The sequence below is a fragment of the Dromiciops gliroides genome, chromosome 5 (genome assembly GCF_019393635.1).
Source record: "Dromiciops gliroides isolate mDroGli1 chromosome 5, mDroGli1.pri, whole genome shotgun sequence".
Lineage (NCBI taxonomy): Eukaryota > Metazoa > Chordata > Mammalia > Microbiotheria > Microbiotheriidae > Dromiciops > Dromiciops gliroides.
This window is the reverse complement of record NC_057865.1, coordinates 21230612-21256435: the sequence shown is the minus strand read 5'-3', so window position 1 is coordinate 21256435 and position 25824 is coordinate 21230612. Positions and strand designations below refer to the sequence as shown.

The 25824-nt window shown below is 43.1% G+C and overlaps 2 protein-coding genes across 2 annotated transcripts in view; one reads left to right on the top strand and one right to left on the bottom strand.

The window, feature by feature from the left end:
- Positions 1 to 17411, bottom strand: part of ABHD5 (abhydrolase domain containing 5, lysophosphatidic acid acyltransferase) — a 31677-nt gene extending 14266 nt beyond the window's left edge. Inside the window, exons 1-2 of the mRNA XM_043967179.1 lie at positions 17196 to 17411; positions 1776 to 1861 (exon numbers count right to left, since the gene is read on the bottom strand). Coding sequence (XP_043823114.1) covers positions 1776 to 1861; positions 17196 to 17224 — 115 coding nt within the window. The 5' untranslated portion in view covers positions 17225 to 17411. The remainder of the gene's footprint in view (positions 1 to 1775; positions 1862 to 17195) is intronic.
- Positions 17412 to 25179: 7768 nt separating this feature from the next.
- LOC122729288 (ATP synthase F(0) complex subunit C3, mitochondrial-like) lies at positions 25180 to 25613 on the top strand. The gene is given in 2 exon segments (XM_043968065.1): positions 25180 to 25201; positions 25204 to 25613. Coding segments are annotated over 2 exon segments (423 nt in total). The 3' UTR covers positions 25605 to 25613.
- Positions 25614 to 25824: the final 211 nt, after the last annotated feature.

Sequence of the window (25824 nt, the reverse complement as noted above, 5' to 3'; positions counted from 1 at the left end):
CATTGCCCCACAAAAAAAAACAAACCAAAACAAAACAAACCAAAACAAAACAAAACAAAAAAAAGAACACCAAGGATGCCCCAATACTGATCTCTCTAGGCCCACTCATAGTCACCTCCTCATCCCATTCCTTTGCCCAGGGATCTTGCTCTACCACGCAGCCCCTCTTTCAGGTAGTCAAGCCTTCCTCTGTCACTGGTTCCTTCCTAGGAATCACGTTCAGGCCAACCAACATAAACACTAAACAAGGATTCCTTCTCCCTCCTTCAGCCGCCGGACATTTCTCTCACCCTCCTCAACACAACCAAGCAGTTGGGAAGGTGTCAGGGTCTAATACAGTCACTTTCTCACTCACCACCCTCTTTGCAAACAGGCTTCTGACCCAGGCACTCTGATGAAACCCCACTCTCAAAGGGCACCAGCGCCTGTCACCTGACTGCCAAATCTTGCTTTTTTTAGTCCCATCCTCTTCAACCTGACATGGTCATCCCCCCCCTCCCCCCCCAGCCTCTGATTCTTCTCCTTTGTCTTGTCCTGACCTGACCCTTTAACACAGGGCCTCCCAGCCAGCTTTATCCCCCCCCCCACCCCATTCCCTCTCAGCACTCCAGTGATCTCCTCCAAGCAGATGACTTGACAGGCCTGAATCCTCAATCCTAAACTCCAAACCTACCACCTCCAAACAACCTCAAGAACTTCTCCATTTGAATGTTCTACCCACACAACTTCAAGAACACAAAAATTAAGTACATTATCATACCCCCAAGCCTACTCCTCCTTCTGAAGTCACAATCTGTTGCCAAAGCTTTCCTCGACCTAGGCTCCTGGGCCAAACTCTTCCCTCTCCAAGTCTAGTTGAGTCCACCTTTCTAACCTCTCTCTAGTCCCCAGTCACTGTTCAGCTACAGGCCCCCCAAGGCTGCTGCAGCGACTGCCTCACAGGAGCTAGCAGGCTCTGCTCCAATGCAGCCTTCCTGTCATAGCCAGAAGGACCTTTCTCATGGGTAGATATGGTGACATCACTTATCTAAGCCCAGTCTTCAGACTTCTCATGGCACATCTGTGGAGCAAAGTTCACATTTCTCTGCCCACCATTCAAGGTTCTCTCCACCACCTGGCACTATGGTGCCTTCCCAAACTTTCTTTCTTTCTGTTACTCTGACTTCCCTCTCTCTAGAAAGTTGTCCCCCAAAGTCTCAATACAGCTTGCAGCTTCAAGTCCTGTACTCTTTGCTCCAACCAAACTAGACCGCTCCTTGTCCCTGGAAGATCCTTTATTCCTCTGCTTAGGCTGTTGCCATTCCAGGACTTCCCTCCTGTTACCTATCGAATTCCAACTCTCCCATGAAAATTCAACTCAAATGTTGCTCCCCAAAGGGCGTTCCCTGATCGCTGCCTCTTTGTAGCTACTCTCCCCTTCACATCTCGTAACACCGTAAATGACAGCTTTCCATCATGGCATCTATTTCCCGTCATTAGACTAGGAGCTCCTTGAGGGTAAGGACAGTGCCATCTACGTGTTATATCTCACCCACTATCTAATATCTCTGCACACAGCAGGTGCTCCCCAAACAGTGCATGTTGCTGAAACTGGCAAGGACTTTCTCAGTCATGTAGTCCAACCCCTTCCTTTAACTGACAGAAAACTGAAGCCCAGAGGAGCAGGGGGATTCATTCAAAACCTCACAGAAATCCGGAGGCCAATGTGGTCCTTCCCATTATGCCATCACTTGATCTCCTTTAGGTTTGCATCCCAAGAGGGCAGAAAAACTTACACTTCAGGATCTTTTCCTCAGCTTCTTTCAGCAGAGACAAAGATGTAGGACACCAAGTGGGAAGCCACCCTGTCAGCCATCCTGACCTGTGCCAATGAAAACACAATACAGTATATATGTTACAAGTTAGAAGGAAACAGTTCAAAAGTGTAGCAAAGCCCATTTAATCCTGCACTGCCCCAGCAGAGAGAGGGCTGGCCTTGGATCCAGGAAGGCCTGATTAGCCTTGGGCAAGTGACTGAAAAGATCTGTGTTGGTGAAGGTTTCCTCATTTGCAACTGTCCCATTAGCCAAAGAAGTCCCAGATCTGAACACCTTCAGGAAGTCAGTCTATGTGGGGATGAGGACTCATAGCATTCAGTACACTCAGGGTCGGCCCCCATCCTTGCACAGAACCCAACATCATAAAACCAAGCTCATGCTCCATGGATGATCCCATTACAAAATGACAATGTAAAATTGTAGGAGGGCACCTTACAGGAAGAATACAGAATACAGAAGTCTGTAGAATTATGACTATGTGTATTATGGTATTGTGCCAAAGGCCCCACAGCGGCTGAACAAGCCGGGTCAGAATGGGGACCTACAACTTCTTCCTCTTAAGCCCAGCCTCTCTCTAGGCCAGGCTGTTTCTTCACTGAAGACAGAGTGATAAAAAGGGCTGTCCTCTGCTGTAGAAAACCATTCCTTCTCCTTACTCAGCAGAGTAGCAGCAAAGGAAACACAAAAACCAGAGAGCCAAGCAGGTGCCTTGGGAAGGGGAGAGAAAGGCTATTTTAGAAATAATAATCATGAAGAAGAATGGCTAGCATCTCTATAGTACCAAAGAACATGATGTACTTGGAAAAGCTGTGGCCTTAGAGTCAGAGAACTGGGCTCCATTTAATTTCTTCCCTGACACTCACTAGGTCTAAGGATCAGAGCATACAAAGGGCTAGATGAAACTAAGGTACAAATGACCAATAAACATATCTAAAGTTCAGCTCTATACTCAGTGTTAAAAGGTAAAAAAAAAAAAGAAAAAAAGAAAAAGAAAGCCCCCCCAAACCAGCCTAATTAAAAACAAACAAGTACATATGCAACCCTCATTCATACATAGCACCCTCATTGCCCCACCAAAAAAAAAAAATCTACTTCTACTGAGTTGATTTTGGCACTCTACTGAAAATAATCTAGTTTACTTAAATTTCACTTTGTTTTTTGCTCGAAATAATAAACTTGTTATTTTCTAAATACATATATTCTCTCTGCCCTTGCAGAAGCACAGAAGACCACTTCTCACATTAAACCATGTGAACACAGGACTCCTACCAAGACCAAGGTATTTACAACTCCATCTCAACCACTTTCTTAAGCAAATAAGCTTCAAATCATAGTGAATTTCTCTGCCAGGGAGTACCAGAGATCAGTACAAATCAAAATTAAAAGTGAAATAATGAAATATAATTCATTATTGCTCCACTGACCTGCAATCAAGAAATTACTGCAAAGAAAAGACCAGTACAATCTTTGTTCCAGTCTAAGACCATTAAGCAACTTTTCCCAGCACTGCTCTCTAACATAGGAGAGACTTACCCCTAACCAGTCACATGACACTCTAGGCACAAACAAGATCAATGTTTTGGAAGAGCAAAGGCGTTGTCATCTCCGAATTATTTTGCTGTATCATGACTGACAAGTAAAAAATACTCCTGCATTTTCCAGACTAATATTTTATTAAAACCTGTTCAATTTCAAGTACTAAAGGAAAATCAGACAGTGGCCATTAACAAAGCCTATATAGAAAAAAATACACTTAAATTTAAACAGAAACCTGTTGTTTGTTTTTTAAAAACCTAATCAAATACTGAATTTTTCCATTTTAATTAAACAAAACACTGCTCTTTCCCCAATCCTTCTGGCTCAGCCAAAACTCGATCAATTTCACTCTAACCACTAGGTTATAAACACCCCCCCCCAGGTCTATGAACCTTTGCTGGGGCTCCTTTTACTGCCTTGCTTTCCATAAGATCCTTCTTCCCTCCGTCACCTGCCACAGTGGCATTAGCCTCTTAGACACTTAATATTTGCTGCCTGAATACAAAAGGAGGAGACTGAATTAAATGATGTTTGGAGGTTTCTATGATGCTGTAGAACAAGAATTTGGTAAACGTTTCTTCCAGCTGACGTTCTCCAAGCGGTTCTCAAACTCTACTGCCTCTTCTTTTCCCAGCCGAAAGCCCAACACGCCCTCGGTTTTTCTGGACCTCTTCCGACCACACTAGTACCTGCTTTCCTTCCCTCCATTTTCCAAGTTGTTTTCTTCACTAGTGTGGGTAGTGGAGTGAAAAAGCATTCAGGGTGCAGGGGTGAAAGAAGCCTGATACAGATCCTGAAATTCTTCTGAAGGCAGAAAATCCAATAAATCTCATAAAAAGGAAGCCATGACTTCAAGAATGTAACGAGAAAGATCTCTTAAAAGGTTCTTCCAGGCCTACCATTCAAGAACTATGTGCAAGAGATCACGTGAGAGATTTGGGAATAAAACTGGTTCTGTTGTATGTGGGCATGGCTCAGTCCCTGGGTCTATCTATCCACAAAAGAAAGAAGTGATATCTCCAAGAGAAGGCCCACTACTCAATAGTACACAATCTCCTACAAGGAAACACTCATGGGAAAATCAAGTTTTACACAGGGCCTAAACAACCATAGGTCCAGTCTCACCAGACAGACAGTGAGTGATGTTAGCCACACCAAGGAGCCCGGCTGCAATGGGTTCTTTCTAAAAATCCAAAACAAATGACAATGGGGGCTGGTCCTTTTAGTAAACAGAAGTCCATAGCAAGGAGGGTTTTTAAAGACTATCTTTGTGATTACTGAAAAAGGTATAATTAGATAGAATAACATAAGTAAATGCTGTACTCACATAACAGTTTACAGATTAAGACATGGTATATACAAGCAATTATTTACACTCAAGTTACTATACTGAAAATACTTTTTCTAGGAAAAAAAGATTCCCCCTACAAGAACTGCTTCCAAAACCATACTTTTAAAATGTATTTAACAGTGTCATAAATTAACATCTCTTCCCTAGTAATTTCTTTGTTTTGTTCAGTTAAGCTATTTGACAATCCAGAGTGTTACTAAATCTGAATTACATAATCCATAGCTATTATGAAAGAGTCAAAGATTTTAAAGAAAATATTCACTCAGTAGGCTGGCTTATTTCCACAAGAAGCTCTTAAAAAACATTTTCTAATTATTTTATGAACTAACTTTCTAATATTTTAGTTTTATTTTAAATGACCACTATCTTTGGTACAATGTGGCTTATGCTCATTGAGTCTTTCTATAGCCTTTCAGTGTTGTAACCTGAAATAGTGATTCAAGATTATGCCGTCCCACAATTTACATTTATCATTACCAACAGAAGATGAAGCTTTAAAAGGTGGGCTTTTATGGCAGTGAGTAGCACAGGATCAGCCAGTCAGTCAACTAGCAATTTATTAATCACTTACTGTCAGTCACTCTAGTAAATGCTGGAGATACAAGGGGGGGGGGGGGGGCGGGGCGCGATGTCCCTGCCCTCAAGAAGCTTACACTCTAATGGGGGAGGAGAAAATATGCACATGACTGGGTACATACAAGATATATATAGAATAGATTGGAAAGTAATCTTGGAGGGAAAGAGGAACAGAAAAGGGACCAGAAGAGCCTCCACAGAAGGTGAAGGTGGGATTTATGCTGAACCTTGAAGGAACCCGAAACAGGGCATTCCTGGCACGGGGGACCCCCAGTGAAAAGGCACAGAGGGTGGAGATGGAGTCTGTCATCTTCCAAGAACTTCAAAGTAGCCAGTGAACCTAGATCACAGAGGAAGTGGAAAGGAATAAAGTGTAAGACTGGAAAGGCAGCCAACTGAGAAGGGCTTTAAATGTCAACTAGAATGGGGAACCAATGAAGTCTACCAAGCAGAGGAGTGACACAGTCAGACTTCCCCTTTAGGAAAGTCACTTGGCAGCTGAGTTAAAAGGATGGGTTGGAGTAGAGAGACTTGAGGGGAGCCAGGGGATGTACTAAGGCCTGTATTATCGTGAGGACTGTGTGAGTAGAGCGAGACAGCTCTTATAGGGGATAAAAAGGCCATCTGATGACCACAGACTGAATAACTGACTGGAGCTGGAGTGAGGAATGGAGGATGGCACCAAAGGTGTGAGCCGGGAAATTAGGAGAATGGTGATAGCCTAGGGGTGTCTGGAAGGGCTGCTCGTCCACCTTTTGTGTCCACCTGATTCACCCAATTCTCACCTGTGGCTCCAAGGAGCTGTAGCAGGCCCAGCAGCCACACCCCAGTAAGCCATCTCAGCAGATGGGCTAAACCAGGGTTAGGGTAACCACCAAGCCTCAGGATACAAAGAATGTCTCTCTATTCTGAGCAGGTGAAGACTTTCCTGGGCCAGGAATGGGCAGACAAGAACAATTCGTTCCAATGGCCATGAAGCTTAGGTAGGCATTAAAGATGACAAGGTCATTCACTGCATCCCCGGCCATCACCAGCCCCTGACTTTTGCCTGGCCACTGGACTTTTCTGACTCTACAAGAGAGAATGAGACTGACAATTTCATGCAATTCTGCCTCACTTAAATCCAATTCACCCATGAGACCAGACATCACCTGTGACATCACTGGTTGTCTTGGAAAACAAAGGATAAACAGCAACAGCAACAACAAGGTACCCTGGACTAGAATAGGAAAATTGGGAAGAGAAAAGAAAGATGAGAAAGAAGGAAGTTTAAGGTAGAAAGATGAGTTCCATTTGAACATAAAGGAGTTTGAGATACCTTTGGGACTGCTTATGCAGGACTGCTGTGGAGATCTGTCTGCAAAAAGATAATCAAGTCAAGAGGGGCTTTAAAGAGATTGCCAGGTGAGATTGTTCGGCTAGAGGGAGAAGAGAGGAGAGGACAGGACTTTGTAAGTGGGCACAACCTGGATGAAAAAGAGCCAGCAAACCAAATTCCAGCAAGAGAGAAGCAAGCATGAACAGTTTCATGAAAACCTAGAGAGAGGAGAGGAGATTCAGAAGAGGGTGATCAATGTCCAAAGTTATGGAGAGGTCAAGAAGGATGACAGCAATTCATAGATCTCTGGTAACTTTGGAGAAAGGTCAGAAGCCAGGATGCAGGAGGTTGAGGAGTATGCAAGGAGAGGCCCTGGAAGGGTCTAGTGTAGACAGCTTCTCAATAAATGCAGCCGAGAAGAGAGTTGTCACTGAGAGAACTTCAATTTCTCCAAATCTGACCCAACTGAATTTTCTTGCCTCCTCATCTCTCATTGTCCACATGGAACATCCATCCAAGACATACATACTTAGAGCTTAATTCGGGGAGCTGCCAGTTCAATCCTACGTTATCCTCTGAGCATCATGTGTCCTTCATTTACAATGACCAGGAAGATCCCACATAGCCACAGAAAGTATATAGGATACTTTTTTTGGTAACCTAAAGTACTGGAGGCAGTTGGAGCTGTCAATATATGTCAAAGATCTGATATTTTTCCCTATTGTAATGACAGATTTCTTTGAAAACCAGTAACACTTGAAGGAACCATTTATTAAGCATTTATTGTGTGCAAAGTCCTGTGCTAAGCACTGAGGATACAAAGAAAAAAGCCAGACAGTGCCTGCTCTCAAAGAGCTCCCATTCATTTCGGGGCAAAGGCTTTACCTAACAAGTCACTTCCTGTTCCTGAGTAAATATCTGAGCCCAGAATGAATTCCCTTCTGATTTCTGAGAAGCCTTTTTTCCTTTATAGACTCAGCTAAGGAACTATATTCTCCTTCTTCCTTAGCGAAACCTTCCTAGATCTCCCCAGTAAACAGTATTATCTCCCCCCTCAAATATCCCTCAAGAACCTGCCTGGGTCTTTCCTTGGTCCCTATCACTCCCTACCTTTTATTATGCTTAAATGTGTACATGTAATATCCCACCCTCAGTGGAATGTGTTTCTCAAAGACAGGGAAAAACCCAAAACAAACAAAATACTTTATTAATGCAAGAACATGAGCAAAGTAGTTAACTAACCAACCAATGTTGGGCTAACTAATGTCCTTCCTCCTCCCCTTTTATTTATTCGTTTAATTTTAAATAATAAAGTTTTATTTCAAATTGAGTTCCAAATTTTACCCCTCCTTCCCTCCCTCTTCCCTTTCCCCTCCCTGAGGCAATAAGCAATCCATATAGGTTATGCATGTGCAATTATGTAAAACATTTTCATATTAGTCATTTTGTACAAGAAAACGTGAATAAAAGAAAAAAATGAAAGAAAGTGAAAAACAATATGCTTCAGTCTGTGTTCCATCAATATCAGTTCTTTCTTTGAAGGGGGAATAGTATGTTTCATCAACAGTCCTTTGGGGTTGTCTTGGATTACTGTATTACTGAGAATAGTTAAGTCATTCACAGTGCTTCATCAAATACTTCTGTCTCTGTGCACAACGATCTCTTGGTTCTGCTCACTTCACTATACATCAATCAGTTCACAGAAGTTTTTCAAGGCCTTTCTGAAGTCATCCTGCTAGTCACTTCTTATAGCACAATAATATTCCATCACCATCATATACATCACAGCTTGTTTAGCCATTCCCCAATTGATTTCCAATTCTTAGCCACCGCAAAAAGAGTTGCTATAAATATTTTTGTATAGAGGTCTTTTTCTCTTTTGGGGGATATCTTTGGGATATAAACCTAGCAGTGGTATTGCTGGATCAAAGTGTATGCACAGTTCTATAGCCCTTTGGGCATAGTTCCAAACTGCTCTCCAGAATGGTAGGATCTATTCACAACTCCAACAGTGGATTTAACCAATTTCTTAAATCTATTTTGTTCTAGGCAAAAAGAACAGTTTGTAACCTATAGGCACAGTGTTGTCTTGGACACTGAGCAATAAAATGACTTAGTTCATGATCACACAACTTAGTATTGAGGCAGAGACATGTATCCAAGTCTTCCTGCCTTCAAGGACAGTCATCTAGATGATATAGTTGACATTTATATAATCCTTTAAGATTTGCAAAGAACTTTCTTTACATACATGATTTCACTTTTTACAAAATTTTCAGTTTTCAAGATTTAATTATTTTAAAATCCTGTCAATTTAAATTAATACAATAGACTTCTTTTTTAGATTAGTGGTAATCAAAATCACATAGCTTAGGAACTATAATCGTACTCACCACCTTCCACAAGCGTCACATAACTACTGTATAGTCTATAGAACTGATACAGAAATTGGTTTTAAGTGAAAAAAGTCTCAAGCTAGAATGCCATAGTATGACTATTCAATCTGTTTTAGGTGGCTCTGTTGGAACTATTTCCTTCTCCTTTACTGCTTGGCTTTCCTCAGATCACTGATAATCATTCTGGAACCAGACACTTAAAACAGTGTGTCACTCAACCATGCAAAAAGATTACATGTGTTTTTTTTTTACTATTAAGCTGCTTAACAAGCCAGTGACATTTCTTTAGATAAGTTTTGAAACTCAAGTTTCATCCACATGGCTGGCAAAAGGATAAAACATAACAGGCTAAAAGCTCAGGTCTCATCTGTTGAACATCTCTTATTAATAACCATTCATCAAAATTCAGAAGGAAAGCTTCCTGCTAAGCACAACTGTAATGAATTAGACAAACAGAAAAGAGACTGAACCAAAATTTGGTTGCTGGGCCAATCCCAGGTTTAAAAAGACCAGCAATGTTCAACTGAACGATACTACAAAGAATCTGGCCCGACTAGCGTTTTTCTGCCTTGCTGCAGCTTTCCATTCTCCATGCTGAACCTTCCTCCCTAGAGGGCTGGCTACTCTACTGACTAAGGACTAGTCACTCTATCTATCCACCTATTTTCCACCTCTTCCTCTGGAAAGAAAAATCCAATCTTCCTGGAAATGGTATGTACACTACTATGCACATACTATGACTCCACTTACCATCCAGTGACCTGCCAGTCCTAAACACCCCCACCCCTTTCTGTTTACATTTCTCCTTGAGAGAAAGGACTACTGGGGTTTTTGTATCTGAATCCCACCTCTTAACTCCTTAGCTCTACGATTGGCATGGTAAGAACTTAATAAATTCTTTTTTAAAAAATTATTATTTTCGTTCATATTCAAGAGCCAACAAAACAAGTCTGACAAAACTCTACGAAGGCACAGCCTTTAAAAATCATTCCAGAACAACTTTCACAAGCTATACAGGGTCAAATCCCAACTTGATGAATTCAAATTCCACAGAAATTTTGTTGTACTGCAATTCTGTTGTATCAAAGATTGTTCCAGATTAGGCAATTAACTATGAGTTGGTGATCCTTTTGTTTACAAAAGGCTTCTCCTTGCATCATGAAATCTGATCCATACTTTTATGACTAACTGAAATGTCAAAAGAATGGTACAGTGGTCTGAGTCAGTCAGCAATCATTCACTACCTGCCAGGCTCTCCAGGTACTTAGACACAAACCTTACCCCTGTCCTCAAGACAGTCACAGTCTAATGGGAGAAGAAATGTGTAAATAACTAGATGATCAAAGGAAGGACCTCCTGCTAAAGGCAGGCTTTGAAATGAGTTTGGAAGGAACCCAAGAGAGGGTGAGGAGGGAAAGCAGAGATAGTCCAAAGGCACAGATTTGGAAGGAAAATTTTAGACTGGGACAGGGAAGGAAGAAGTCTATTTATATATCACCTACTGTGTGCCCAGCGCTGCTTAGTGCTTTAAAAACATGAGCTCATTAGATCCTCACACCCTCACAAGGTAGGAATTGTTATCATCTCCGTTTTACAGCTGAGACAAACAGAAGTTAAGTGACTTGCCCAAGGTCATACATACAGTGTCTGAGGCCAAATTTGAACTCAGGACTTCCTGACTCCACTGAGACACCTGGCTGCCTAAACGTTTAGCGACCACTCCCTGATTTCCTGGTCTCCTTGGCTCCCTTTGTTGTTGTTCAGCCATTTCAGTCACATCAGACTCTTTGTGATCCCATTTGGGGTTTTCTTGGCAAAGATACTGGAGTGGTTTTTGCCATTTCCTTCTCCAGCTCATTTTACAGATGAACTGAAGGAAACAGGGTCACAAGCTAGTGTCTTAGGTCTCCCTAACTCTAGGCCCAGTGCTCTACCCACTGAGCCATCTAAACTAGTAGATGACAGGAATGCTGTAGATATAGCAAAGCTTTTGATAAAAGTATCTCATACTATTCTTGTAGATTAAATGGACATTAATACAACAAATGGATTCAGAACTGGTTGAATGGCCTGTTATCTAAAAGCATCTGTTAATGGCTCAGGTCACACTGACAAGAGGTTCTGAGAGGCATGCCAAGGCTCAGTGCTTAGGCCATGGAAACTGTATGAAACCTGCTGTTCTCACAAGGTTGGAAGAGATAACTAACACACTAGGCAACACAATCTGGATCCAAAAGGATCTGAACAGGCTGAATCTAGTAAGATGCAATTCTTGCACCTGGGTACAAAAAACCCCAACTTTACGTAGTTTAAGATGAGGGTGGCACAGAAAGACAGTAGTTCTGAAGAAGAAGTGGACCTTTAACTGGTGCACTGTAAGCTCAGGATGAGTCAGTAATGTCAAAGAGCAGCCCAAAAAAGCTAATGAAGTCAAGGTCTCCATTAGGAAAATCATAGCTCACAGAAATAGCAAGGTGAAAATCCCTGTTTACTATGCCGTCAGACCTCAAGGGCTGTGCTCAGTTCTGGACACCTCAGTTTCTGGAGGACATAGATAAGCTGAAGAATGTGCAGAGGAGGCCAACCTGGATGGTGGAGAGCCTGGAGTGGGTGACACAGGAGGATCAGCAGAAAGACCTGGGAATGGTCAGACTAGAGACCCAGGGGGAACATAACAGTTCAGTTTTCCTCTTATCTGCCCTCTGTTCCATCTTCGGTACATTTCCTTTAAAAATCAAACTGTAGAGGGCAGCTAGGTGGACAGTGGATAAGCCCTGGGCACTTACTAGCTGTGTGACCCTGGGCAAGTCACTTAACACAGATTGCTACACCACTCCCCCCCCCCCCCCAAATCTAAACCTAGAGTACATCTGAGGCTAAGCCTGGCTTTCTCCTCCTCTGTTGCAAATTCCCAGAAGGGAATTGTCCCTTTCCACCCCAGCAGCTACATCAGGTCTATAACAGAATTTCTTGCTGCTACTAATCAGGTCTATAACAGAATTTCTTCCTCTTGAGTCTCCCATCTTTTGAAAGATAAGGCTATCAGTAAAGCAAGTTAGTACCTGAAGCTCTGCTTTTGACAGAGCAAACCTCCAGGAGATAACCAGGCACCTGAAGCCTCCTGTCACCACTACCTCCTGTCTCCATACCAAAACACCTCATACCTGTCTTCTCCTTCCCAGGTGCTCTGTAGGACTGAGGGAGAATGCTGTTTCTGCCTCGGTTGAGCTTTAACCTTAAAGCTCCCAGCTCTAGTCCCCTCAAGAATCTACACCTGTTGCACCCCCTATTTACTTATTCTTTTCCCTTCCAGAGTCAGACTCTACTCATGTCACCTCCCACCAAGTCTCAGGCTCTTCAGTTCATCTTACTTGTCTACCTATACTTTGCACAGTCATGTACAGACGAGGCCATGTGGGTTTTACTCCTGATTCCTTTTGTCTTGAATTTCATTTACTCTGCTGAGAATTAACGGATGTCTTTGCTTATGATTCTCTTACCTTGCTGCTACTCTCTGTGGCATCTAGTGTGGTAGCTATACACAGGTCAATTCTTCTTTGCCCTTCCTTTTCGATTTACCGTCCTTTTCATTATATTTGCAAGAATCCAAACAGACATTCTCACCAGCCATTACCAGGTACACACTGTCCCTAGCCAGGAACCCATCATCCTTATATTTTAGGCCCTGGTCCAGAAATTCAAATCCCATTTCTCAGACAGCATCTTCTTAAGCAGTTATTCACTTCATAAATCTACCTCTCTCTTCTGAAGCTCTTGCCTTTGACTGACTGAATGGAAAATCCTTGAAGACAGAAACTTTCCACTTTTGTCCTCAGAACATAGTAGGTTATTAATAAATGCTTGTTGAGTGATTGGCTCTAGAGAGGAAAACACCACTTGGGTCCCTAACTTCTTCAATTTCTTTGCCACAAATTTGCAAACCTTAGCGATACTGTCTAGATTCCTTTAGACAGCATCACTGAAGCCCAACTGAGTCACACCAGAAGGAGGCAGTAATCACCTGGTTTGATGAGTCTTGGGAAACTCTCCGTCACATCCTAAACACATTCCTGATCTTTCTATTTCTTATTTCGAAGTGTTTATTTGTTCTTCCTTCTTCCCTTTCTCCTTTGTCACTTTGTTCTACTCCCCAATTTCTTCAAATAAGCCAGGATTATTCTATGTCTCTTCAGAACTTTTTCTTCTTGTTTTTCACACAGAACCCTTTTATTTTTATTTTTTTAAAGAAATCTTTAGTTCTTCATCGTGGCTTGGAGAGTAGAGAAGCATTCCTAAAGCATCTCTACCTTTTTTCTATGAGAGAGACCAGCTTTCACTTCAAATGTAAGTAAGCAGTCACCTGGTTATGGCAGAAATACAAAAATCACACACTATGCAGATATGGTCTGCTCTCCATACTTGCTGGAAATGAGACTTCTATAGCACTTTGAAGTTTAACAAGAACTTTTCTTCACAACAACCCTATGAGTTAGGTAGAAAAAGTATTTTAAAACTATATAGTCGGGGCAGCTAGGTGGCGCAGTGGATAGAGCACCAGCCCTGGATTCAGGAGTACCTGAGTTCAAATTTGGCCTCAGACACTTGACACTTACTAGCTGTGTGACCCTGGGCAAGTCACTTAACCCCCAATGCCCTGCAAAACAAAAACAAAAACAAAAAAACCCAAAAAACTATATAGTCTCCTAGCCTCCAAGTTATTACCAGTAAGAGAATGCAAAATGAAAAACCATTTTGAGGCATCACTTCAAAACCTGGCAAATTATCTGAAGACAAAAGATTGAAACAGTCAGTGCTACAGGGGCTGAAGAAGTCAAACAGCCGAACGCTGTTGGTAGAGAACCACTACTGGAAAGCATGGGGGGGGGGGGGGTAGGAGAGAGTGACTAAAACATCCAGACCCTCTGACCTAGAGAACCCTTTGCTGGGCACATCCTTCAAGGGGGTTAGAGACAGAAAGGCCCCTTATACAGCAAAGTATTAATAGCAGAACTTTTTTGTAACAAGAAACTGGGGAAAAAGTAGATACCTATCAATTGGGGGACGGCTAAACAAATGTTGGCACATAAGCACAATGGAATGGATTCCTGTCATTCCTGTAAGAAACAAGCAATGTTCAGTGAATCATGGGGAAACTTACATAAGATGATGCAGAGTAAATTAAGTAGAACAAAGAAAACAACACAGACAATGACAAGAATGGAAAATGGAAAGGGGAAAATAAAGAACATGGGATAATTATAATGAAAAACTGAGCAAATGCATACATAGGGTGAATGTGGAACAGTGTCCGTAGAGGTCAGCATGGTGGCCTATTTTACTGAAATGCCCCTTTGCCCTCTTTTTAAACATTTTTGTTCTAAGAGATGGCTCACTGGCTAGGAAAGGAAATATCTGGAAATGAATGTGACGGAATAAGATGACGTGAATAACAATAAGGTAAAACGTTAAAATAATAATGCCCAGTAAGCTCCATGAGGACAAGAACCATTTCTTAGTCTTTGTGCCTTCCCCAGAACCTGATCATCTTTGTACATTCCAAGAATTAAGAATGTCACTGACAGGGGCATTCCCCCACCTACTTTGTAGGCTAATAGATGACCTCTGGCAGGTATTGTTGCTGAAAACTATCATGCTTCAGCCAACCCAATGATATTCTCTCCAGATTTAGCTGTGGATTCTCAGAAATCATTCTCATTCCATTAACCAAAACCCAGACTGGCATAGCCTACAGGGAACAAACATGCATTTCACAGGGACAACCTTTAAGAATTTAAGGTCAAAAAATATATATATAATTTAAGGTCAGCACCACCAGCAGTAGATGCTCAATGTTAGCTAGATTTTAAATGAATACCATTAAGTTACAATGTATACTGCAATTCATGATTTTGTAAATATAAATACAAGCTATCTCATTTTAAAGACACAACCACATTAGGTCAAAGTAATGTAATTTACAGAATCACCAAATTTCAGAGGTGGAAGGGACCTCAATGATTGTCTAATCCAACCTATCCATGAAAAAATTCCTACAAAACACCTGGCAAATGACCAGTCTTTGCTTTATCATAAGTTTTAGTGTTTCTATTATCATGTCTTTCCGAATATACCAGTCTTCACAATGCTCAAAACCATCTTTATCAATTTTAATCGTAAATAGTAAAATTAGAAAAGGATTTGGGGGGGGGCAGCTAGGTGGCACAGTAAATAAAGCACTGGCCCTGGATCCAGGAGGACCTGAGTTCAAATCTAGCCTCAAACATTTGACACTAGCTGTGTGACCCTGGGCTGCCCAGGGGAAAAAAAAAAGGAAAAGGATTTCTGCAGACCTTTGAAAGAAGCCACAAAAACTTCAACAAACTGAAACACTTGATATGTATGTGAAAAAACTTGTAGAAAATTCAATGTATTTCCCAATGTTGAGAAAGATAATGTTTTTATCAAATTAATTCTTCAGTAAATTGACCATATTTAACTATCAAAAGCCTGAACTTAAATAACCGGTAAAATAAATCCAATCCTTTATTTCGAATTTAGCATATTAAAAATGTTTTAATACTAGACTGTCAACCTCGCAGCTGCTATTAAAACACCCACCAAGAAAACTAAAATAAATACACCGAAAAGAATTTGGAACCAAGAAAAAAACCAACAGCTTCAACTAATGATTATTAGGGATTTCTATGCAGACATGCTTTACCTTTTTTTGGGGGGGGGGCAAAAACTTCCCCAAACTCAAAAATGTATACCATTCACCCTAAATCTTATTCAAAAAGTCTTTCTACAATGTTGGGGGGCGGGGAGAAGCTCAGTGAAATACAATTCTAAGGAATTAAGCTAGTTCTCATTAACGGGAACATTTCTGGACAACACCTAGTTCTTCCATGGGTTCACATAATCAAAACGAAATCATCTGGCAGATATTTCTTTACGTAACGTGGTTTAATGGGCGTTATGTTTCAAGTCACCATTCCAATACTCCTTGAAAAACAAGGGGTGACAGTTTAAAAATCCACAAGAGGGGCGGCTAGATGGCGCAGTGAATAGAGCACCGGCCCCGAATTAAGGAGTACCTGAATTCAAATTTGACCTCAGACACTTAACACTTACTAGCTGTGTGACCCTGGGCAAGTCACTTAACCCCAATTGCCCCGCAAAAAAAAAAATCCACAAGAAACTGTGACCCCACAACAACCGTGCTTCAAATCCGGCAAGGTCTCAGAAATTTGAGAAATAGAAGGGGTGTTAGCCCCATTTTACAGAGAAGGAAACTAAGACTCAGGTTAAGTGACTTGCCAGGGGGGAAAGATCTGCCCTTTCCACGATACCACGGGAAGCCCCCTCCCCCACGAGCCTGCGAGTTTCTTTGGCGTGGATCTCGAGGTACGGAGGCCCAGAGACCACCTGTCAGGTAAATCTCAACTCCGAAACTAAGGCTCTGAGGAGGTTCTGGAAGAAACGGAGGCCTCTGGGCCGGCCACAAAACAGTGCCCGCAAATACGCGGACAAACGACCGCACCCGGACCGCCCGGAAAGGTGCCCACGCCCACGGAAGGCCAGGTTACCCCACCGGGGGGAACGCCCTTCGGGACATCCAAGCGTCGCACAGAGGAGGGCGGTCACTGACGCGAAGGGATCCCTTTCAGGAAGCACCAAATTCACGGGCGAGGACCACCTCACCCGGCCGGCTCCGGCCAATCCCCGGTCTCCCCCGAAGTTCCAGCCCCGCCCCCCAGCTCCCAGCGTTCTAACCCTCCCAGCCTCGACCTCTTCACACTGAACACTCCTCCCCCCCACCTCGCGCCGGCTCGGGCCAATCCCCGGCAGCTCCCGAGGCTCTATCCCCGCCCCCAGGTCCCCTCCCCCTCCCTCCCACCTTCTATCCTCCCCCCACCTTGTCACACACAACGCCCCCCACCTCGCGCCGGCTCGGGCCAATCCCCGGCCGCTCCCGGCGTTCCGGCCCCGCCCCCTCCCCGCGCTCGAGCCCACCATCACCTAAGCTTCGCCGGCTCCGCGCAGGGTCGCTCCAGCTGCCCCCCAGCCCCCGACCCTCGCGCCCGGCCTCAGCGTTCCACTGTCACCTTCCCACCGCTCCCTCGGTCCTCAACGTTCCCTCCCTCCCTTGCTCGGGCAGTTCCCGGCGTCCGCCCCCGGTCCGAGCCAGCCCAGCCGCTCACCTCTCGGGGGTCTCCTCTTCTTCCGCCATGTCCGCTCTCCCCTCACTCGCCCCAGCCCGGCCCAGGCTCCGGGCGTCCCCCGAAAAACGACCCAGCCTCGCCCGAGGCCGCGCACCACCAAACAAGCCGGCTGACAGGCCAACTGAGGAAGCGCCGCCGCCCGCGGCCGCGAGTCCTTAAGGGCGCGCGCCACTGGGCCCGGCCCCGCACGTGCCCCTGCGTCATCCCGCTCGCGGCGCGCGGCCGAGTGCGGCCTCTGTGCTTTACGCGCTTGCGCAGCAGGCGCTTTTCCCCCCCACACACACACACCCCGGGGAGGAGGGAGGAGTGGGCGGGGCGAAGCGTCTGCTCCTCGGAGTATTTAGCACCGGGAGGCAGCCCCGGATCATTTAAGTTACCGCCCTCCTTTTACGGAGGGGGAAACTGAGGCCCAGGGAATCGAGGTCCCATTATCGCAGGGACCCAGATCTAGGGCTGGACGGAACATCAGACGTCATCTAGTGAGGCCCCCCTCCTTTTACGGAGGGGGAAACTGAGGCCCAGGGAAGCGAGGGGTCCCAGATTGGACCTGGAAGAGACCTCGGATGGTTGGTGCCTGCGGACTGATGTGATCAGAATGAAATGTTAGGAAGGGTCTTTGGGCTGGGGGTGAAGTCCACGTGGGAACAGCACCCAGAGGCAGGAGGTCATCCTACCCCAGCCAGAAGTACCCTGGGCTTGAACCGAAGCCTTGGCTGGAGAAGTAGACAAGAGGCGGCTAATAAATGCAAGAGAAACTGCTGGGGTGGGTGAGAGAGTCCTTAGCGTAGGGGGAGTGTGGAGGAGGGAAGACTAGCCAAGGTTTTGGGCATGGGGGGGGGTGGCAAATATTATCATTGGAGGTTGGGGGAGGGAAAGGGGACGATGAGCTTGAGTGGCCACAAGGCGGGACCTGGGCTATGAGTGAATGAGATGTGATGGAGGGTGCTGGCTATAAAAACAAAGGCAGGGTGAAGTCCCAAAGGCTGGTTTTAGGACACAGCCAGGCCTGGGTGACCAAGAGAAGGCAGGGTCCAGAAAGGATGACTCAGGCCTGGAATGCCACCATCAAGAAGAAATTTGGATGTGGCGCTGAGAGAAGATGGGAGCTATACTTGATGTAGGAGGCAAAAAAAAGGGGTTAACAGAAAAACTTAAGACCCAAGCTCTAATTCAGATGTGAGCTCTAAAAGGAATTCAGACCCCAGTTAATGGATAACTTAAAACTTAAGTCTTCATTAATATAAGTCAAGGCCTAGGTTTTTGTGTGCCCACATTAATCAGTACCCATAACAAGAACATAAAGAGGCAGGTCGTAGAGACTTTAATAATAACAATGATACACTGACAAGGTATAGAAATTCAAACTGGAAATAAATGATAAATGAAGATGTTTTGAAACTAAGCATGGGAATAAAAAAGAGACATGCAAAAAAGGCCAAATTTGTCCCCAGATTCACCTTATGATATATAAACCCCCAAAATACACCTCCATAGAAAAAGTACCTGCCTCGGGGATTGGCTTAGGACCCCAGAAACTCCAAATTAGGATAGGCCCTCCCTTGTACCTCGCTAAGGTGGAGATTATTATTATGGACTGATAATCAATTTATCCATACTATCAATATAACTGTCTTTCCTTTCCCTATTCGAGAGATACCTTTCTATATTTCTTTTGGTTCTCTCCCTGTGGTCAAGTCTTTCAATAAAACTTGGTAAACTGAGTCAATGAGTCTTGTAATTCTTTTGGGACTACTCACGATCAATTTGACCCTAATTCTATCCCACATCATACTGAGGAAGATCTGCTGCAGCACCTCTATTCATTTGGGACCATGGAGTCACAAAATGTTCACGGTTACATCCACATCCAGGCACCTGCACAGTACAACCCAAGAGGCCCCTCCGGTTTTTCCTGGACTTGTGATTTCATCTACCTAGGGAGATTCTGAGAAGGCACCTTCTCCACCAAGATGGAACTGAGGCAGCAGTTAGACCCAAATCTTTGCCAATCAGAGGCCGGGTCCTTGATGCTCTGTCCCACTGCCTCTCTCCTTTCTGATAAGTTGAACAAATAGCTGGCCAGAACCTTCCTGAAGATGTCCAGTGAGAGGACCACTACCTCCTGGGGCAGCTCATTTCTACTTCTGTACAACTAGTGCCAAGAATTTCTTCCTTAGATCCACCTAAATCTGCCCCTTTGTGACATTTGTGCTGCCCTGTGAGTCCTGACATGAATCTGATTCACATCCTGGCCTTTCTATTTTCCACATGTGAGATGCTAGGCAAGTCACATAACTTAACCGGGCCTCAGTTTCACTACCTGTAACATGAAGGGCTTGGACCACACGACCTCTAATTTTTCACTTCTTAAATCTGTGATCCTATAAATTCTCTCCAGCTTTCCTGATGCAAGTTAGGGTAAGCAATGACTAGAACTCTGCCAGTTGAAAATGGCAAACTTTTTTTTTTAAAGGCATGAGAGTAGAGAGTACTTGGCAGGGCTGGAGACGGACATGGAGAGCCAGGAGGAAGAGCAGCCCATAATCTGAGTGGTGTGTAAAACAGACTAAAGACTTGTGGGTTTGGAGGAGAGGAGCAGGCTATGGTTTAACAGGCATTCCTCAATAATGTAGATGTCAGAGGTGAGGCAGCGTCTTGTGATGATGAGGTCACTGATCTGTGTGTCCTTGTTAGCAAGTGACTGATACCATTATCATGAAGATTACAATTTCTATCTCCCATAAAGACAGAGTAGCTCTTAAATTTAGTTTCACAGGTTGATTCCTGAGGAAGGAGATTAGACCAAGAAGGAACCAACTTGCCATCCTTGTGTCCTTGATCACAAAACTGTCTTGAGCAAACACTTTGCACAAATAAAACATCCTACTAGATGCTAACTCGAAAGGGGCAAAATCTCCCTAACTATACACCCCATGGACATCCCATAGTTTTCTAAATAAATTTAACTTAATATATTTAGAGAGCTTTGAGGTCAATTCCCTCCTTTTACAGATGAGAAAACAGAATTGGAACCTACAGCCTGACTCCAAACCCAGCACATCCTTTCTCCAGGACTGTGCTGCCTCCTCTAATTCAATCAGTCAACAGTCACTTGCTAAGCAACTACTGTGTGTCAGGCAGGCACCATCCTCCATGCTAGAGATACAAGGGGAAGAAAAGGACAATTTCTGCTCTCGCAGAGCTTATTGTGGTTTCATGGGGAGCCCACATGCAAACAGCTCTGTACAGACAAGATAGAGAATGGAAAAACCGGAGTGAAATCCACAGAGAAAAGGCTCTAGCAGGAAGTGGGGGGGGGGGGCGGTCAGGAAAGGCTTCTCACAGAAGGTGAGACTTGAGGGAAGCTAGGAGGCATCATGAAGAGGGAGAGAATTGTAGGCATGGGGGATATCCAGAGAATATGCCTGGAATCAGAAAGTGGAGTATTGAGTGAAGAGTCTAGCAAAGAGGTCAGTGTCACTGGATGGCAAAAGGCATGGGGCATGGAAGGTATTAAAAGACTGGAAAGGTAGAAATGAGTCAGGTGGCAAATGGGTTTTTTTGTTTTGTTTTTTTGGTTGGGGCAATGAGGGTAAAGTGACTTGCCCAGTGTCACACAGCTAGTAAGTGTCAAGTGTCTGACGCTGGATTTGAACTCAGGTCCTCCTGAATCCAGGGCTGGTGCTTTATCCACTTTGCCACCTAGCTGCCCCCAGCAAATGGTTTTCAAAAGCCAACAAGAGGGGTTTATATTTGATACGAGGGATAATAGGAAGCCTCTGTAGATGGTAGTTGGTCGAATGCAGATAGGGATGACAAAGTCAGATTTGTGCTTTAGAAAGATTGAATTAGCAGTTGAGAGGAGAATGAACTGGAGTGGAGAAAGACTTGAGGCAGGGAGACCCCCCCCCCTCCTCCCCAGCAGCTTTGGAATAGTCCAGGCATGAGGTGATAAGGGCCAGCACCAGATATGAGGTGACAGAAATGAAAAGATAGAAATGGTGGGACTTAGCAACTCATTGGAGATGGGATTGAGAGAGTGGTCAAGGAGGACATCTGTCTCAAGCAGAGTAATTGGGAGGATGGTAGTACCCTCCACAGTTATAGGGGAGTTGGGCAGCGGGGAGAGCCTGGACAGGTAGGAACCAAAGACCCAGAAAGTAACAACCCTCTTAAGCCAGTTTGTTCTTTTTTTTCCCCAATTATCAAGCATTTTCTCCTTTCCACCTCCTGCCAACCTCCTCATCACTGGAAAAAAACAAAAACAAAACCTTTGTAACATATGCTTAGTGGAGCAAAACAAATTCCCACATTGGCCATGTCTAAAAATGTGTCTCATTCTGCACATTTCGTCCTGAGGATGTTTCAGAAAAGGCAGCTTGCTAATCAAAAGAATTTCAGGATAGAGCACCGGCCCTGGAGTCAGGAGGACCCGAGTTCAAATTCGACATCAGACACTTGCCACTTACTAGCTGTGTGACCCTGGGCAAGTCAGTTAACCCCAATTGCCTCACCAAAAAAAAGAAAAAAGAATTTCAAATTGCCCATAGGACAACCACCTTCAATAAAATCCCAAATCCTGCCAAGTTGAATTTTGACTTAATGTAGGAAACTTTTATTAACAATAAAAGCTGCCCAAAGGGGAAATGGGCCTCTTTTGTAGGTAGTGAGTTCCCTGTTTCTAGAAGTTGTCAAACAATAACTAGATGACTACTTGTCATATGTATGAAACAGTAAACAAGCTCATAAGTGCTTACTCTGTGCTGAGTATTGTGCCAATACAAAGAAAGGCCAGGATGGGTGGAGCAAAGATGGCAGATTAGGAGCAGCTTCCAGCTGAACTCTTTCAACATTCCCCTCCAAACTTTAAAATAATGTCTCAAGGGGCAGCTAGATGGCACAGTGGATAGGGCACCAGCCCTGGATTCAGGAGTACCTGAGTTCAAATCTGGCCTCAGATGCTTAACACTTACTAGTTGTGTGACCCTGAGGCAAGTCACTTAACCCCAGTTGCCTCACCAAAATAATAATAATAATAATAATAATAATAATGTCTCAAAAATGAATTTGACAATATAAAGCTACTATAGTGTAAGACATAAACTCAAAGGAGACAACAATGTGAAGAGAGCTACACACACACACACACACACACACACACACACACACAAAACCTTGGAAAAATTCAAATTGGACCCAAACCCAACAAGAATTCCTTGAAGAGTTAAAAACAAATAAGAGTGATAGATGAAAAATTGGGGAGAGAAATGAGAGTGATGCAAGAAAATTATGAAAAGAGAGTTTAACAGGTTAGTAAATGCAGCACAAAAAATAATGAAGAAAATATCAACTTAAAAAACAGAGTTGGCCAAATGGTGAAAGAAGCACAAAAATCCACTGAAAAGAAGAACTCCTTAAAAAGCAGAGTTGGCCAAATTGAAAAGGAGGTACAAAATCTCACTGAAGAAAATAATTCCTTCAAAATTAGAATTGGGCAAGTAGAAGCTAAATACTCCATGAGACATCAAGAAACAATAAAATAAAGTCAAAGAATGAAAAAATAGAAGAAAATATGAAATATTTCATCAGAAAAACAACTGACCTGAAAAATAGATTGAGGACAGATAATTTAAGAATTACTGGACTACCTCAAAGCCATGATCAAAGAAAGAGCCTAGACATCATATTTTAAGAAATTATCAGGAAAACTGCCCTGATATTTTAGATCCAGAGTAAAAGAGAAATTGAAAGAATCCACCAATCATCTCCTGAAAGAGATCCCAAAATGAAATTTCCCAGGAATATTACAGCCAAATTCCAGAGCTCCCAGGTCAAAGAGAAAATACTTCAAATATCAAAAAAAAGCATTCAAATATTGTGGAACCACAGTCAGGATCACACAAGTTGTGATGACTTCCATGTTAAAGGAGCAGAGGGCTTGGAATATGATATTCCAGAAGGCAAAGGAGCTAGGATTATAACCAAAAATAACCTACCCAACAAAACTGAGATGGAAGTTTAATGAAATAAAGGACTCTCAAGCTTTCCTGATGAAAAGACCAGAAATGAATAGAAAAGTTGACATTCAAACAGAAGACTCAAGAAAATCATAATAAGGTAAACATGAAAGACTAATCAAAGGGACTCAGGTTAAATTGTTTACATTCCTATATGGGAAGATGATACACGTAACTCCTAAGTCATTATTAGAGCCATAAAGGAGTTACATAGTCAGAGGACATGGGTGTGAGTTGATTGTGTAGGAATGATCTCCCAAAAAAATGAAGGGGTAAGAAAGAGGGATGCATTGGCAGAAGGAAGAAAGAAGAGGTAGCATGGGGGAAAAATTCTCACATAAAAGAAGTGCACAAGGAAGAGCTTTTACAATGGAGGGAGAAATGGGAGTGGGGGGGGTGGGCAATGCTTGAATCTCACTCTCATTGGAATTATCTCAAAGAGGGAAGAATATATACACATACTCAGTTGTATATAAAAATGTAACTTACCCAGTAGGGAAATAGGAGGAGAAGGAGGCTACAGAAAGGGGAGGGATGATAAAAAGGGAGGGCAAATTAATGCAGGAAATGGTTAGAAGTGAAATAAACTTTTGAGGAGAGACAGGATAAAGAGAGAAATATAGAGGAAAAAGCATAAGAAATGGAATGAAGGGAAATACACAGTAATCATAGTTATGAATGTGAATGGGATGAACTCACCCATAAAAGGGAAGCAGATAACAGAATGGATTAGAAACCAGAATCCAACAATATGTTGTTTATAAGAGACACACTTGAAACAGAAAGATTCACACAGTCAAAAGAGCTGGAGCAAAATCTAATATGCTTTAGCTGAACTAAAAAAAGCAGAGGTTGCAATCATGATCTCAGACAAAGCAAAAGCAAAAATAGACCTAATTAAAGAGATAATCAGGAAAGCTAAAGTTACCACAGACAAGGCAGTAATGTAAAAAAATTTTACAGCAAATTTCTCTGATAAAGTTCATGTTTCTCAAAAATATACTGTATGTACAACTGAGTTAAATTTATAAAATAGAACCATTCTCCAGTTGATAAATGGTAAAAGAATATAAACAGGCAGTTTTCAGAAGAAGAAATCAAATCTATCTATAGTCATATGAAAAAATGCTCCAAATTATTATTTATTAGAGAAATATAAATTAAAACACCTCTGAGGTAGGGCAACTAGGTGGCGCAGTGGATAGAATTCTGGCCCTGGAGAAAGGAAGACTTATTTTCCCGAATTCAGATACTTACTAGCTGTGTGACCCTGAGCAAACTTAACTCTGCCTCCATTTTCTCATCTATAAAGTGAACTGGAGAAGGAAATGGCAAAACACTCCAATATCTTTGGCAAGAAAATGCCAAATGGGGTTATGAAGAATTGGAAATGACTGGACAACAACATCCATGTGCCAGGCAGTGTGCTAAGCAAGAGGCAAAGGAGTCCCTACCCCTAAGGAGCTTACAATCTTATGTCAACAGCATGTAAACAAATACCTAAAAAGCAAGCTACATAAGGGGTAAATACGAAATAATTAACAGTGGGAAGGCACTAGGTTCCCCCTCCCTCCTCCATGTGGAATTATAGATTTTATTTTCTTCTTTTTCTTTTATTATTTTTTCTCAGTCACATTAAGCAAACATTTTTAGTGTTTATTTTTTAACATTTTGAATTCCCAAATCTCTCCCTCCCTCTGTCACCTTGAGAAGGTGCTATAGATATCCATGTAATATAGATTATATAGATTGTATATGTAAAGCCCTTCAAAACTTTTCCATCTCAGGAAGGCACTAGATTTAAAGGAGGTTGGAGAGAGTCCCACTTGGTTTGACCTCTGCTGCAGCCCCCCGAGAAAGGCAGAAGAGAGAGCGGCAGTGAGCCAGCCCTCGCCTCCCGCCACCTAATCCCTTCTTCCATCACCGCTGCCCCAGCTGCTTCTAAGATGTTCCCCTGTGCCAAACTCGCCTGCTCCCCGCTCTGATCCGTGCTGGATCCGGAATTGTATACAGACCAATTTCTGCAGCAGTGTTGTCTCGACCAGAGGTCAGGACTGGAGAGGGCAATACAGTATCTTATGGGGCCCAGAAGAGGGTATCTCAGCTAGCACTAAGGGAGTTCCAGACCAGTGCTATCAGCAAAGACATTGATACTGCTGCCAAATTTATTGGTGCAGGTGCTGCCACAGTAGGAGTGGCTGGTTCTGGTGCTGGTATTGGAACTGTCTTTGGTAGTCTGATTATTGGTTATGCCAGAAACCCCTCACTGAAGCAGCAGCTGTTCTCATATGCTATCCTGGGATTCGCCTTGTCTAAAGCTAAGGGTCTCTTTTGTTTGATGGTTGCCTTCTTGATCTTGTTTGCCATTTAATAAATTGCTTCTTGAAATGTTGACATCTAATACAAATTATGGATGTAATTCTGCGTGTCTTACTGTGGCTCTGAAAACTGTTGTGTTGGTGTCATGGAAATGTACATTATTTCCAAAGTCATTTCATTAAAGATGATAACTTAAAAAAAAGAGAGAGAGAGAGATAGGTTGGATAAAGCTTCTTGTGGAAGGTGACATTTCACCTGAGTCTTGAAGGAAG